The sequence below is a fragment of the Tribolium castaneum genome, chromosome 1 (assembly GCF_031307605.1).
Source record: "Tribolium castaneum strain GA2 chromosome 1, icTriCast1.1, whole genome shotgun sequence".
Classification (NCBI taxonomy): domain Eukaryota; kingdom Metazoa; phylum Arthropoda; class Insecta; order Coleoptera; family Tenebrionidae; genus Tribolium; species Tribolium castaneum.
This window is the reverse complement of record NC_087394.1, coordinates 8391979-8408123: the sequence shown is the minus strand read 5'-3', so window position 1 is coordinate 8408123 and position 16145 is coordinate 8391979. Positions and strand designations below refer to the sequence as shown.

Below are 16145 nucleotides of genomic sequence, written 5' to 3'. Positions count from 1 at the left end.
CTACCCACAACAAATTTGAAATTTTGAACTGGAAAATTTTAATTTTACGTCCGTTTGCGTCAAAAGCAAGAACCAAACTGAATAAAATTAAACGGCAGTATTGTGTAAGTGTATGGATAAAACGTCACCAACAAAAAATATAATCACTGAGATAAGTAATTACTGCAAGGTGGAAAACAAAGAGGTTTGTCTGATTCATTGAATTTTGTTACGACTTCGTCACGTTTTTTTTATATACAGGGAAGTGAATTTTTAAAATCCAATCGCTGAAATTCATTTCTAAAAGGTTATATACAGTGTAGCCACTTTTAGAAGTATTTAATAATACGACAGACATCAATTTTTTCAATTATTTTTTTAGTGCAATAAGACAAAATCGTATTTTAACTTTGTGGAAATAATATTACAGGTACAGTTTTTTAGTTTATAAAAAAGTCCAAATAATAATTCTAGAATATTTGATAGTTGCGTTTTAATAATGTATAGTCAACCTTAATAACAAAAAAGAAATAGGGATAGAATAGGTAGAAATGAATTAATAAGTTAAAAATGTTATCATAAAAATGAAATAAAAAACTTTTGTCATAAGTTATTAAATATAATTACACACCTTATCATTCAAGATAATTAAATTGTCGTACACTCACTGTATACAGACAGAAAACCTAACAGTACCTACAAAACAATGCAAATTGCTCTAAAACTTAGAATAGGCTTAATTTTGTTTAAAAGTAACACACAAAATGTAGTTCAAGTTGACGATTGTTTGTAATTCTTCGTACTCAACAATTTCTTACCACACATCGCACAAATTCCTTTTTTATAAGCACAGGACTGGCAATAATGTGACCCAACCTGGTGCACCTTTTGCCTACATATTCTACAATAAAAACATGAGAAGAGTAAATCAATTTTAAGGATTACTTGCATTAACAAACCTGCAAGTCTCAAAACTGGACGTGTATGGATTAAATCTGTTTTTGCTAGCTGTTAAAGCCTTGTTTTCGTTAACTTTCCTACCCCCTGACTCAGTTGTATTTCTAGCCCCACTTTTCCAAGGATCTGGTGTTATCACTTTGCCCAACTTCTTTTGGCATTTTTCGCACACCATTTTCACAAAACACGATAATTATTGTGAATTTGGTACGAAATTGTAAACACGAAGATAATAAACAGAACGTACTGTTAAACGTCACGAAAAGTTAGGTTATGGGTTATGTGTAGTTGTATATTCGCGAAATACAACCAACACGAATTAAATAAAACACAAAACTGGTGGATTCGTAAAGAATTATATTAATTAAAATGCAATCGACTGCTTCCTTGTCGATTATTAATTCTTCCTCTTCTTTGCCTTATTATTAAATTTATTTGGACCTTTCCTTTTCTTGCCAAAATTGCTACCTTTACTATTTTTCTTTTTGCCAACTACTTCATCAAATCCCTTCAACCACCTATTTCTACTCTGTTCCCAGGCAAGTTGTTTAGTGCTCGCATTATCCTTATTTGATAACGCATTTGAACTTCCTGGGGCTATTTTCGAACTACCTTCATCGTCAAGCAATGAGGCAAATTCTTCAGCTGATGCAAATATTGAGTTTGTGTCTTTGGATTTTTTCTTCTTTGATTTTGCTGACTTCGGTTCTTCATCGTCAAAAACAACTTCCTCGTCTTCATCGTCGTCTAAGTCACCCAGAAGCACTGCAAGCAAAGGATAATTTTGTGTTTTATTATTACAAAAAATATACTTTTGTCATCATCGTTCATTTCAAGGTCATCTTCATCGAAATCTTCATCTTCGTCCATTGACAATTCTTCGTCAGAAGCATCCTCCATCTCGCTATCATCGTCATCACTATCATCATCATCTGTCCGTTCTGGAAAACAGAGCAAAATACATTTTGAAATTAAGTTGGCAACACTTATTTTTATTATTGGTACTATAAATTGTAGGTGAAATTTAAAAATCGAGTACAAAAATTAACGTTTAGATTTGATAGTTATTGTGGCCAACTTAGATTTAAAATCATTGATCACTCAGATTATTATTATTTTTGTAAACTTAATCTACAACAAACTTAGGCATTTCTGTCTGGTTTCCAGCGTTTGCTAATAAATATTTAATTTTTTTTATCTATGTAATTCTTTTCAAAATTTTTCTACAATTCTTTTCTACAAATTAGCAGTTGTCAGCAAAATATACTTTTTTATATTAATTATGAATCTTAATCTGTTCTATAATTATTCTTTCCAATAAATACGTGTACTCAAGCTTCTGAGGTAGAAAAAGAATTCATTAAAATTAACAAAGTAATTAATATAGAAAAAAAGATTTTTGTTATTAATAATGTTGTTCCGGTCATTAAATTAAATTAAATATTTAGACTTCCTCAACCTACTTGATATAACATACACAATAATTTGAAAAAGTATATTTTGAGTTACCGAACATTCGTGTTTTCAAAAAAAAAAACTAAAAAAAAATTTAAAATTAAAATTTAAAGGTAAGTTCAGAAAATATGTTTTAATATATTTTGTGCGGTGCAAACATTTTTTTTTATTACTTCTTATAACATTCTAAGACAACAAATGCTTAAAAGTTGATTTGTGCAAAAGATACATAAAAAATTGTTGCTAACTCAAAGTGTGAATGGTGTGGAAAAAAATTCAACGTAAAAAAGCTAATTTCGGTCCAATTTGTTACCAATTATTCGAGTTATCGAAGTTCGACTGTAATTATTTTTTTTGAAACATTTTCCATAATGTGGTAAAAGTACACAAGTACACAACATAAAAGGTCGAAATTTTCAATCGACTAACTGTTTTCAGATAAAATATAAATAATGAAGCACTTATAAAACTGCGCCGCAAAAAAAGTTTTAATGAAAAATATTTATACAATTTTAACAAAAAAATACACAAAACTTTAACACAAAGTATAGCAGCTCAATAAAATATGCACCATATAAAATTTACGATTCTAAGTAGAAAAATATCAAAAAAATGTGTTTTTCAAATCAACATGGTTCCTTTTCCATGACATTTTTTTACATTTTAGAGACATTTTTTTATTAATGGTTCAAGTCTTGAAGTCAAATATAATGATTTTTTTACCGTCGCATTACTATTAAATATTTCACTGAAGTTTACATAACTTTAAAGTTGTAACAATTGGAATAAAGTCGAAACAAAGAATAAAATCTTTGCAACTTTAGAACTTAAAAAATTTAATTGGCATTTACTTTACAAATGCAAATGTGAGCTAAACGTAATTTTTAATGTTTTTTTTTAAAGACTAGAGACAATTTTTAATGTAGTTTTTGTTTCAAAATGTCATTAGAAATAAAAAATAATAAATATATTTTCAGTTAATATTATTATTACTAATTAATTAATTTAACTTAGACGGAATTGTAGAAAAGTTGTAAAAATATTTGCATGCATAGAGAAAAAATAAAGTATTCAATACCAGTCTCTAATTTCTGCATGATTATAAATTTTTGATAAAAATCATAAAAAGTATATAATGAAGCGCAAATAAAAAACATACTTTTATCCTTTTGGCTTTTCCCGTTAGTCTTAAGATTATCTCCAACATCATTCAAAAAGTCCAAATCTTCCTCATCATCCTTAGGAAGACCAGCCATTTTCTCCAACATTTCTTCAAATTCCTCACTTTGAACCGACTCCAAATCACTATCATCCTCATCGCTTTTATCACCAAAATCTTGCTCTCTGTCGTGGTACTTCTTCCGTAAATAACTAAACAAAACACAAAATTTGACATGTTTCCTTAAAACAACCCCACACAAAAACATTACCTATACATAAACATCTCATCTACAGGAATATTTTTCGAATCTTCATTCAAATAATTTGCTGAATTTACACGCAATGACCTTAAACCTTTAGGAAGATACAATTTTCTTTTACCAAACGTTGGATGCGCTCCTTGAACTGTACCCTCTTCGTATTTTTTCGGATTTTTGAAAACAAACCTATCCAAAAATCTGATCAGTGTAAAATCTTTTAAGGGATCCCCTGAATATTTAATTATATTTCCTAGAAAAATTAACACAATGCAAAATTTCAAATATTTTTTTTTTTGGATACTATACCATCCAATATGTTTGTGGCGTATAGTGCAACAGTTGGATGAAAATGATTTTTTAGGTCAAATAATTCAGTGTAGGCGCAAAAATCGCCACCTGCATAAAGCGGGTTACGACTTAAAGCATTGTAAGTCGGTGATTTTTCCTTCTTGGATGAGTTAGCACAATGATCCCAACTTGGTTTAATCGCATGATTTAAAACAGAAACGTCGGGTTTTATGTCGTCACCACTTCCCTCTTCATCCTACATAAAATAATTAATTTAGATTTGTTCTTTGTTAAAATTATTATTATTGTTTATTTTACTAACTTCTTGTTTAATTTCAATTTCATCGTCCTTGACATCGTGATATCTTTCCTCGTCCTCGTCGTCAGACCCGTCATTTTTCAACACTGTTTGTTTAAGAACAAGCGATTGAATGTTTTGTTTTTTGCCCATTAATTGGGAAATAAGATACAATACACCACAGGCAAAAGCAGGTTGCATCAATAAAGATAACTAAAATTTGTTTAAATTATATTTATTTATATTAAATTATATTATCGTAAAGAAATAGGCTCACCTGTAACAAACGCTTAACAAAAACCTTAATACGTGTCGTTTCGGTGTCTTTCAAAAGAGCTTTGTAAATTAAACTCAACAACATCGCTTGATGCGTTGTTGTAAATAATTTTGGGTCGATTAGTTTTTTATAAAGTGCCGAGTAAAACCTGAAAATACAGGGTGTAATAAAAAATGAGAACTTCAAAAATTATTTTCGGTTTTCTTTAATATCTTTTTAATCAAGCAATCGATTTCTATAAAATTTGTTACAAACAGTTTGGTTTCAAAACCACATAACTTGTTTTATTATTACATACTTTATTTTTGACAATTTTTGCATTTTTGCAATAAAAACGTGGTAATAAGACGCAAAAATTGAAAAATATTATGTTTGAATTTTGATCCAATTATGTGATTTTCGGATTATAAAGGTTGGGAACTCAAAATCATGTTTATAAACTTGAAAAAAAATGAAAAAACATGCTTCTAGACCAAATTTTGTCATTTTTCAGCAAAATTTTGCTCAAAAATAAACGAAATCGAGTAAAACTGACAAAGTAAGAACAGTTTAGGTTTGTTTTTGTAAACTTAAGGCGTGTTTTGACAAATTCTTACAAAATAAATAAGTTTCAATAAGATAAGTTCGATCAAATTTGGAGATTTTTCAGCGAGTTTTACGAGAGAAAAAACTTACTAGTACGTTAACCACTCAAAAAAATTAATTTACAATTAATTTCAGCCTAATTTCGTTGATTCTTCCGTTTGGTTTAATAAAATTATGCGAATGTTTCTATTTGTCACTGAAAAACTTACTGAACACTTAAAAAAGACAAAAATGATGTATTTTCGACTTAATTTGGTAATTCTTCGTTTTATTTTTAGCAACATCTATAAGCTTAAACATAATTTTCAATTAAATGTTGTTTTTTTTCACTCATTTCCCTAAAAAACGAACCAAATAGACAGAAGCTAACATAATTTTTTATTTATTTTTAGGTGTGTTTACAGGTGTGTTTTCAGAAAATATAAAACAGTCTCGAACCAAAAAAAAAATGCAATCAATGTCGATCTAGGTATTACGGTGATTTTTATTCGTTCAATTTTAGGTAAATTTAAAAAAAAAACAAGTTTTTACTTCAACATGACTCGAAAAAGGATAAAATAATACTCATTTTAGTGTAACTTCCGATATGTTTTTAATGAAATTTTTCGAAATAATGTCGTTTCTGGTTGAAAAACGTGCCCCCAAAAAACAAGATTAAGATAATTTTGCATTTTAATTGCTAATTATTCAATAATTTCAAGCAAAATTTCGAAAACAAACTATATGTCAAAAATTTATTGTTGTAAAAAGTTCTTGTACAGTGAATGAAACTCTGGTTGAAAGCTGATTAACAATCTACTTTAAGTAAAATTTTCTTAAAAGAAAGCTCCGTTTTTTACCTGAAAAAAACGCAGAATCCTTACAATTAATTTTTGGTCTAACTTGGGAAAAACTTGGTTTGTTTTTTAATAAATTTTAAGAGATAACTTCGGTTCTGGCTGTAAACTGTATTAAAACATATTTAAAAAATGAAAAATAACAATGGTTTTATTCGAATATAATTAATAATTTTTCAGTCTGTTTTTTAGACTCTTTAGTTTTTACCAGATTATTTTTGAAAAAAAATCATTCAAAAGCGAACTAAATCGTACACAACAAGCTAAGATAACATCAATTTGGACCAACTTCGTAATTATCCAGCCAGTGGTAGCAAAATAATTAATCGAAAAAGTTGTGTTTTGAGTTTTAACCTCAAAAACTGTGCTTAAACTCTAGAAAAAGGCAGAAATAATACAATTTTCAGCCAGTTTAAGTGATATATGTTATTTACAGCTTGAACGTTTTCAATTCAATTGAATTTTGGGAAATAATTATGTCTTTTCTATCGAAATCTCACAAAAGAAATTATTTTACAACACTTTTGACCAACATTTGTTTAGAAAAATTTGTATAAATAGATTTCTAAATTGAGTAAATTCATAATTATTATGTACTTTAGAATAACAATCAATAAATAAATATATATATAAATAATATATAATATAAAAATAAAATATAAATATATAAATATATAATATAAAAATAAAAATATAAATAAATATATATAATAAATATAAATGACACCAAAACATGTGTACTTGTACCAAAGCTGATAAAAATCCATTAAGAAGTTAATAAAAAAACGAAAATAATTTTCAAACTTTAATTTAAACGGTGCAACTTGGTCTAGAACTAAAAATAGAGCACAGACTTACCGATCTGTTACATTATTGTGATGATCGGAGACTTGATACAGTAAAGAAAGAGCATGAAGACTAATATTAAAATTTGCAATATGCACCACCCTGTACATTGTATCAATATGTTCTGAAATTTTTTCCATTTCTAGTTTGGCATAAGGATACGCCCTATTAACCCCCATTAACAAAGCCGACATCATTCGACTATCAATTTCACCCTAAAAACACATTATTAAATTACTGAAAATAAAATAATAATAAATAAAAATAAACCCATTTACCTTTTTCACGCAAGCTTTAAAAAAGGAAAAATAGACTTCTATTAATCTTCTTGCGACTTCGTTTGATTCATGACTTAAATAAAACTGTGACAAAAAACATAAACCGTAATACTGTGCTTTCGGTGAAATGTTTGAACGGAATAATAATTTCTCAACTTCGCTTAAAACAACTCCTTGCATGTTGGGATGTTTGAATAGTAGCTGTCCTAAGCTGTAAATGGCTTTTGAGGCCACTTTTTGTGAAGGGTCGCCCAGTTTATTAACGAGGTATGTTAACAAATTCTGAAAAAAATAATATTTTTTGTTAGTTACAGCGACATTTATTGTATTACTCTAACCTAGTTTATCAACAAACTTCACTTTTCCTTCTTTTATTCTTTTATGTCTCACTATTATAACAAAAAGTTTGAATGCAACTATGTAAAGTAAAATGAAATTTAATGACAGAAAAAACTTCTTAAAAAATATGCAATGTCGTTTTTCAGTTTAATAAAGCATAATAAGTACAATGATTTTATAAATTGTAAATAAACAAGCTACCACGAAAGATTTAAAAAAAAATTTATTGAATGATAACATCGTATGAAGGCAAATTCAAGCTATCTTTAATAATTTTGAATTTTTTTATTCTTTACTTGTTAAATATTAACCATTAAAAATTCTGAAAGAGTTATTAATTACATAGCATACTGTGATAGCATATTATTTAAATTTCTGAACATCAATATAAAATAATTATATCATCTCATTTTTCATATTTTCGGGTTTTCTGCATTAACTTAAAGTACATTTAAATCTACACATTATAACATTAAAAGTGACTTTGTAGATACAATAAATAACTCTTGTTTAATTTTGCGAAGTATCATCATTCATCAATTAATGAGCTTATTTTTGTCAATCAATATCTGACTTTTTTTCTGTGTACAAAATAAAACTGTATTAAACAGAACTGTGTCTTACCTTTGACCCAAAAAACTTATTTTTCTTTGCTTTACTAAAAATTTATTAGTGCACTATTTGCATGTGTTTTTTTTTTCATTTACTTCATTACCATATTTTAATTTGTACCACTTTGTGCATTTTTGAAATATTTAAACTTTCGCGATTGTAAATAAAAAAATAAACATCATAATAAAAAACTAAGCCTTTTCTGCTTAAACTATTTTTTGTTTAAATAATAATTGGTTAAATAAATAATGTAACGTTTTGTTTTGAGAAAGAAAATATTTTTGTATTTTTAAATGACAAGTCTTCTATGAATTTTTTTCTGAGAAAAATAAAATTTAATTTAGAATATAATTGTAACCCTTTGATTGTTGTTTGTTTTTTTTAATGGTTTGCTATTAAAAAATGCATCTCATATTAACAACGATTCAAAAAAAAAACGTTCAAATAATCACATTTTTGTAGTAATAAATTTAGATTTTTCAAAGGTAGTAGTAATAGAACCATAAAAAATGTAACACCAGAAAAAAAAATACTCGTAGATTTTTTAATACTCCTACAATTTTTTTGTCAAAATTATTTCCATAAAAATTCTTATACTGTTAATTTTTCTGCTTGAAAATGTAATGTCCCTTGACAATAAACTTTTCAGTAGTGTCTAGTTATAACAAATTTATTAGTTAATTTGTATAATTAATTAATAAATTAATTCTGAATTTTCAACAACTTTTTTCTTACATCTATAATAACAAATTTTATTTTTTTCCTATTTCTTTTTCTGATGTTTGTTCTCAATTTTTTTTAACTTATTAAGATCGAGTTGATCAACGTTCCTGCTTTTTTTTCTAAGCAATAGGTCAACTAATTAATTTTGTAACCCTTTGATCGTAGTCTGCAAAAGTAATGTTTTTTGTTGTTTGCTACTAAAAAAAATGCATCTCGTAACGACAATTCAAAACAATTGTTTAAAATAACCACATTTTTGTAGTAATTAGTTTAGTTTTCTCAAAAAGTTTATTTAATAGAACCATAAACAAATGTGACACCAGAAAAAAATACTCATACAAGTTTTAATACTCCTACAATTTTAGTTAAAATTATTTCCATAAAAATTCTAATACTGTTCATTTTTCTGCCTGAAAATGTAATGTCCCTTGACGATAAACTTTTTAGTAGTGTCTAGTTATAACAAATTTATTAGTTAATTTGTATAATTAATTAATAAATTAATTCTAAATTTTCAACACCTTTTTTCTTACATCTGTAATAACAAATTTTAATTTTTTTCCTATTTCTTTTTCTGATGTTTGTTCTCATTTTTTTTTTAATTTATTAAGACCGAATTGATGCTCAACGTTCCTACTTTTTTCTAAGCAATAGATGAACTAACTAATTTTGTAACCTTTTGAACGTAGTCTGCAAAAGTAATGTTTTTGGTTGTTTGCTACTAAAAAAATGCATCTCGTAACAACAATTCAAAAAAATTGGTCAAAATAACCACATTTTTGTAGTAATTAGTTTAGTTTTTTCAAAAGTTTATTTAATAAAACCATAAACAAATGTGACACTAGAAAAAAATACTCATACAAGTTTTAATACTCCTACAATTTTTGTCAAAACTATTTCCATAAAAATTCTTATACTGTTCATTTTTCTGCCAGAAAATGTAATGTCCTTAGACGATAAACTTTTCAGTAGTGTCTAGTTATAACAAATTTATTAGTTAATTTGTATAATCAATTAATAAATTAATTCTGAATTTTCAACAACTTTTTTCTTACATCTGTAATAACAGATTTTAATTTTTTTCCTATTTCTTTTTCTGATGTTTGTTCTCATTTTTTTTTAATTTATTAAAACCGAATTGATGCTCAACGTTCCTACTTTTTTCTAAGCAATAGATCAACTAATTAATTTTGTAACCCTTTGAATGTAGTCTGCAAAAGTAATGTTTTTGATTGTTTGCTACTAAAAAATTGCATCTCGTAAAAACAATTCAAAAAAATTATTTGAAATAACCACATTTTTGTAGTAATTAGTTTAGTTTTTTCAAAAGTTTATTTAATAAAACCATAAACAAATGTGATACTAGAAAAAAATACTCATACAATTTTTAATACTGCTACAAGTTTTGTCAAAATTATTTCCATAAAAATTCTTATACTGTTCATTTTTTTGCCTGAAAATGTAATGTCCTTTGACGATAAACTTTTCAGTAGTGTCTAGTTATAACAAATTAATTAGTTAATTTGTATAGATAATTAATAAATTATTTCTGAATTTTCAACAACTTTTTTCTTACATCTGTAACAACAAATTTTAAATTTTTACATATTTCTTTTTTTGATATTTGTTCTCAATTTTTTTTAACTTATTAAGATCGAACTGATCAACGTTCCTGCTTTTTGTAAGCAATAGATGAACTAATTAGTTTTGTAACCCTTTGATCATAGTCTGCAAAAGTAATGTTTTTGGTTGTTTGCTACTAAAAAAATGCATCTCGTAACAACAATTCAAGAAAATTGGTCAAAATAACCACATTTTTGTAGTAATTAGTTTAGTTTTTTCAAAAGTTTATTTAATAAAACCATAAACAAATGTGACACTAGAAAAAAATACTCATACAAGTTTTAATACTCCTACAATTTTTGTCAAAATTATTTCCATAAAAATTCTTATACTGTTCATTTTTCTGCCTGAAAATGTAATGTCCTTAGACGATAAACTTTTCAGTAGTGTCTAGTTATAACAAATTTATTAGTTAATTTGTATAATCAATTAATAAATTAATTCTAAATTTTCAACAACTTTTTTCTTACATCTGTAATAACAGATTTAAATTTTTTTCCTATTTCTTTTTCTGATGTTTGTTCTCATTTTTTTTTAATTTATTAAAACCGAATTGATGCTCAACGTTCCTACTTTTTTCTAAGCAATAGATCAACTAATTAATTTTGTAACCCTTTGAATGTAGTCTGCAAAAGTAATGTTTTTGGTTGTTTGCTACTAAAAAATTGCATCTCGTAACAACAATTCAAAAAAATTATTTGAAATAACCACTATTTTTGTAGTAATTAGTTTAGTTTTTTCAAAAGTTTATTTAATAAAACCATAAACAAATGTGATACTAGAAAAAAATACTCATACAATTTTTAATACTGCTACAAGTTTTGTCAAAATTATTTCCATAAAAATTCTTATACTATTCATTTTTTTGCCTGTAAATGTAATGTCCTTTGACGATAAACTTTTCAGTAGTGTCTAGTTATAACAAATTAATTAGTTAATTTGTATAGATAATTAATAAATTATTTCTGAATTTTCAACAACTTTTTTCTTACATCTGTAACAACAAATTTTAAATTTTTACATATTTCTATTTTTGATATTTGTTCTCAATTTTTTTTAACTTATTAAGATCGAACTGATCAACGTTCCTGCTTTTTGTAAGCAATAGATGAACTAATTAGTTTTGTAACCCTTTGATCATAGTCTGCAAAAGTAATGTTTTTGGTTGTTTGCTACTAAAAAAATGCATCTCGTAACAATTCAAAAAAATGTTTAAAATAACCACATTTTTGTAGTAATTAGTTTACTTTTTTCAAAAAGTTTATTAATAGAACCATGACACCTGAAAATAATACAATTTTAAATACTACAATTTTTGTCAAAACTATTTCCTTAAAAATTTTGATAATGTTCATTTTTTCTGCTTGAAAATGTAATGTCTCTTAACGATAAACTTTTCAGTATTGTCTAGTTAGTATAACAAACATGCAGAAAAGGAAAAAAAGCAGTTATGATTTTAATAGTTATGACGTATCTTGGCTAAGTTAGGAAAAACCTAGAAATCCGAATTTTCTCCAACTTTTTTTCTTACATCTTAAATCACAAAATTTTATTTTTTTCTAAATTTTTTCTCTTGTTTGTTCAAATTTTTTTGAACTCATTAAAATCGAATTGAAGCTCAATGTTTCTGCTTTTTTATAAGCAATAAGTCAACTAGTTAAATTTAAATTAATTTATAACCATTTGGAACTGAGGCTCTAATTTTTTACTCCAATGCACCAAATTTTTGAGACCAGAAAATCAAATATTTTCGCCTTAGACCCTCCACAAATTTGTGCAGACTGCAAATCCTAAAAACGATACTAGAAAAGTTAAAATCAAACAAAGATTCTTAACTAATGCAATCAACACATCATTTCTATTGATGTCATTCGTTAAATCGTAATTCTATTACAATCATTTGTCAATTGTCCATCAATAATATGACAATAAAAAAGTCACCGTCATTAACAAATTTTTAAATTCAGAAAACGCAAAAAACATACAATGAACATATCTTCATTGAAACGCAAAACAGTATTCAATTTTAAATCTTGCCGGAAACATTAAATGTTAACATATTTTTTATTTCTACAATTCGTATGTTGTATTCTAGCAAAAAAGCTAGATATTAGTGGTGTTTTTCGAAAACCTAAGGATACACTTCTAACGTGTCACATTTGCATGGAGTTTGCATTTACACTAACTCAAAAATGTGCCCCAGATAAATCGACAATCCGATCATGCACATTCACTAAAGATTTGTTAAATTGGAGCGATCTAGGACGCAAACGCGATAATCAGATAAAATTTGCTTGCTTACTACTTCACTACAAAGGTAACGATCATAATAAAGTATTATAAATAAAAAATTAATTAATTAAATTTTGTAGATGTAAAAGACCACAAAGAAAAAACCTTTAGGGGTTGTGTGGGTGTATATGGAGGTTACGACCTTTGCAAAAGAGTCAAAACAACTGTAAAGTATGAAGGTGAATTAACATGCCAATTGTGTAACAAAAGTAACTGCAACTTTGGTCCAAATGTTGAAGATACGAACGATACGAATGCTTCGACGAAACTTTTAGTGAAAATGTATGGAATATTCTTATCGCTCTTAATACTCTTTTATTAACCGTCTCAATAAACACGTAAATTATAAAACGCTTTTAACGTATTTTTTATTTATTTTGCAAAAAAGTATAATAAACATAAAATTACGAGTCGAAAACAGAGAAACATTGAGAGAAAAAAGGAATTTGTAAAAAAACACCGTACAAGTTTGCTAAACAAGGTGGAAAACAATTAATTAAATAAGTAGGTCTGATAAAAGACTGAAAAAATGCCACTTGTCAAAGTAAAAAGCTGGAGAACTAGCTCTAACTTTGTAAAAATTATTAAAGAAAATTTTATAGTCATCTTCGTACCTGCTTCTTTAGGCACAATAAGGTAATGAATAATGATATAATATTATTTATTGTTATTATTGCAATTATTATTATTAAGCATTAATAACATTGCATAACAAAAAAATACCAGTTAAATGAACGACAAAAAAAATGTGAATAAGTTGGATCTCGATTAATTGAACATTTATTGTTGAATCACTTACTTATACAAATCTGTTGTGTGTGTTTATTTCTTATTGTGTTAAAAACAAATTGGCGAATTTACTCGATTTTTCATCATAAAAACACTTACAAAACGACGATACTGGCAATAAACCGGTAAATATAACATTAAAAAAAAAGGTTTCTAAATTCTTAAAGCAGCGTTTGTTTGGCTAACAAAACTAAAAGAAAAACTTGGAAATGTTATAGACACAGGCTAGAGTTTTACGAGCAAATTGCAAGAAAAAACAAAACCTCAAAGAGTATTAAGACTTTTCAGGATCCATAGTTTTAGAATATCACAGCAAAATATTAAATAACGAATAAAAAAACTAAGAAAGAAAAATGACATAAATACGATATAACCAAAAACATATGAGATAAAAAATAACAATTTCACAATTGTGAAAAAATCACAGACGGATAAAAATACCAAGTATATAATAACAAACACTGAATTCTGTGCAAATACACTTTTTTGAAATATAGAAACAAATTTACATTTTGAAGACTCACAAGACATGTTTCACATAGTAAATTTTATTTAATTTCAACTTTACTGTTTTAAAATTATCATTAACTGATAAATTATTTTAATTTTTTACGATCACACGGTTATATGTATATATCGTACCTTCCGTTTCTATTCTAAGTTTAAATCAATTCTCTGTTGATCTACCATTTTGTGTGTTAAAAAGAATGTTATATTAAACAATAATAATAATAGATAATAATAATAGTAATTAATGGGACTTTATTGAATAAAATTAAGTAATGAACAGATGGAGAGGCGAAGTCTATTTAAAGCTATTTAAATTAACCTCATTTTTTTAATTAATAGAAAAAATAAATTAATTAAAAAATAAAAATTAAATTATAAACAAAATAGAAATAAAAATACATTTGAAAATTACTTATGAACTAAAAACTAAAAAGAAAAACTATAAAAAGAAAAGCCATTGACAGTCTCTCAAGAAAATAAGACAGAAAGAAGTCTTTAAGATGAAAGTATAAAAAAATTAAACACAAAAAATCTTTAGCACGTATTATCAATAACATTCAGCAATTCAGTTGAGCAACGTTGGTTATTAAAAAGCAATTTCTTAATTTTACTTTTGAATGTGAACACTGAGTTTCCAAAAAAATATCTTTTGATATAAATAATATATATAAATCTTTTGATATCAGTCGATAATAATTGTTTAATAAAATGCTTATCACCCTTCCTAAATAATGGTTTCTTTAACTTTTGAAGGAAAAACCTTTTGTATTAAACAGACAATAAATAATATGTTAATATCTGTCCTCAAATATTCGACTAAAACGCGAAATGCATCCAAAATCTAGAGAAAACTTTAACAAATTTTTTAGGGATAAAAACAAAAAGATTTATTAGTGGTTATGGAGGTAAACTAGCAATTTTTTTACAAAAATTAAAACAACTTTACCTTTTCTTGCTCCGGATTTCCTGCCAAAAGTTTATACATCGAACTTATGGCCTTCTCCTTGTTGTTATCAAGCACATCATGAGCTACATTATTCAAAGCCAGGACAAAAGTAGTGTACAACTCCTTTAACTGGTCCTCAAAATACCAATTACTGAGCAACTTCCTACGAGTTATAGCATTCCCTGATGACAACTCTTGCAAAAGAGCAAGGGGGCGTTGATGAAACGCTTTCAATTTTTGATCAGGTCGCAATAAATCGGACAAAAACAATTCGGTAAGAGTGTCTAGGAAATTGTTATTGAAACTTTTTGATTAGTCACCAAATACCAACTTACCAATAGTTGTGACACACTCTTTCTTTTTTCCAACTTTAACCATGTTCACAAGATTTTGTAACGTGTCTAAACTACAAACAGGATTGTCCTGAATTGCAACCACCGAGGCTGCGATTTTATCAGAAACTGTGCCTTTAGACATGACCGTCTTCATCCATTTGTAGTCGGAATTACTTTTGGAATTTTCTGCAAGTTTTTACGGTCATTGAAAGAATACGTTAATTAAATAACTTACTGATGTTATAATTTGCTACTTCTGCATCGTGACACTTTTTCGCCTCTTCCTTCAGTTCTATAAGAATTTGCTCAGTTACAGGTTTAAAGTCTTTAGGGTCTTCGGCAATCTAAATGAACGCAATGTGAGACATGACAAAAAATCTAATCACATTATTACCTCTTCGAACCATTTTTTCCGTTGAAACGACTCTGATTCAGGATCAAAGTCCGTCACGGTTTTAGGTGCACTACGGTTTTTCTTTCTCATTATTCGCAAAAACTGTATGAAAAAACACAATTCAAAAATTAAAACGCACTTTCAAAAGTTGGGTTATGTCAGCACGTGTTGACAGTTGACATGAGGCACAAGCTATAGGCTGTTCTGAAATAATCAAGCACAAAATTATCTCATAATCTGTAGCAACAATAAAGTAATACATAACCGTACATGCTTGTTTTAAGCATATATTTTATAGCAATAATGTTGGATAAACGTTACCACTTTCTAATTGTCTGTGCCGAAGATGTTTTTACAAGTAA

General features: G+C 26.9%; 2 protein-coding genes across 2 annotated transcripts; both read right to left on the bottom strand.

Annotated features, from left to right (window-relative positions):
* Positions 1 to 574: 574 nt before the first annotated feature.
* On the bottom strand, positions 575 to 1228 carry LOC656713 (uncharacterized protein). The gene is made up of 2 exons (XM_963222.4): positions 939 to 1228; positions 575 to 880 (listed from the first exon to the last, which is right to left on the bottom strand). Exons 1-2 carry the CDS (start codon positions 1109 to 1111, stop codon positions 751 to 753), a joined length of 303 nt encoding a protein of 100 aa, XP_968315.1. The 5' UTR covers positions 1112 to 1228; the 3' UTR covers positions 575 to 750.
* Positions 1229 to 1273: 45 nt separating this feature from the next.
* Noc1 (Nucleolar complex protein 1) lies at positions 1274 to 16062 on the bottom strand. The gene is made up of 13 exons (XM_064355618.1): positions 15784 to 16062; positions 15625 to 15733; positions 15390 to 15575; positions 15055 to 15338; positions 7221 to 7502; positions 6955 to 7157; positions 4676 to 4823; positions 4423 to 4611; positions 4119 to 4356; positions 3822 to 4062; positions 3551 to 3762; positions 1749 to 1877; positions 1274 to 1701 (listed from the first exon to the last, which is right to left on the bottom strand). The coding sequence occupies exons 1-13, from the start codon at positions 15871 to 15873 to the stop codon at positions 1334 to 1336; spliced, it is 2679 nt and encodes an 892-aa protein (XP_064211688.1). The 5' UTR covers positions 15874 to 16062; the 3' UTR covers positions 1274 to 1333.
* Positions 16063 to 16145: the final 83 nt, after the last annotated feature.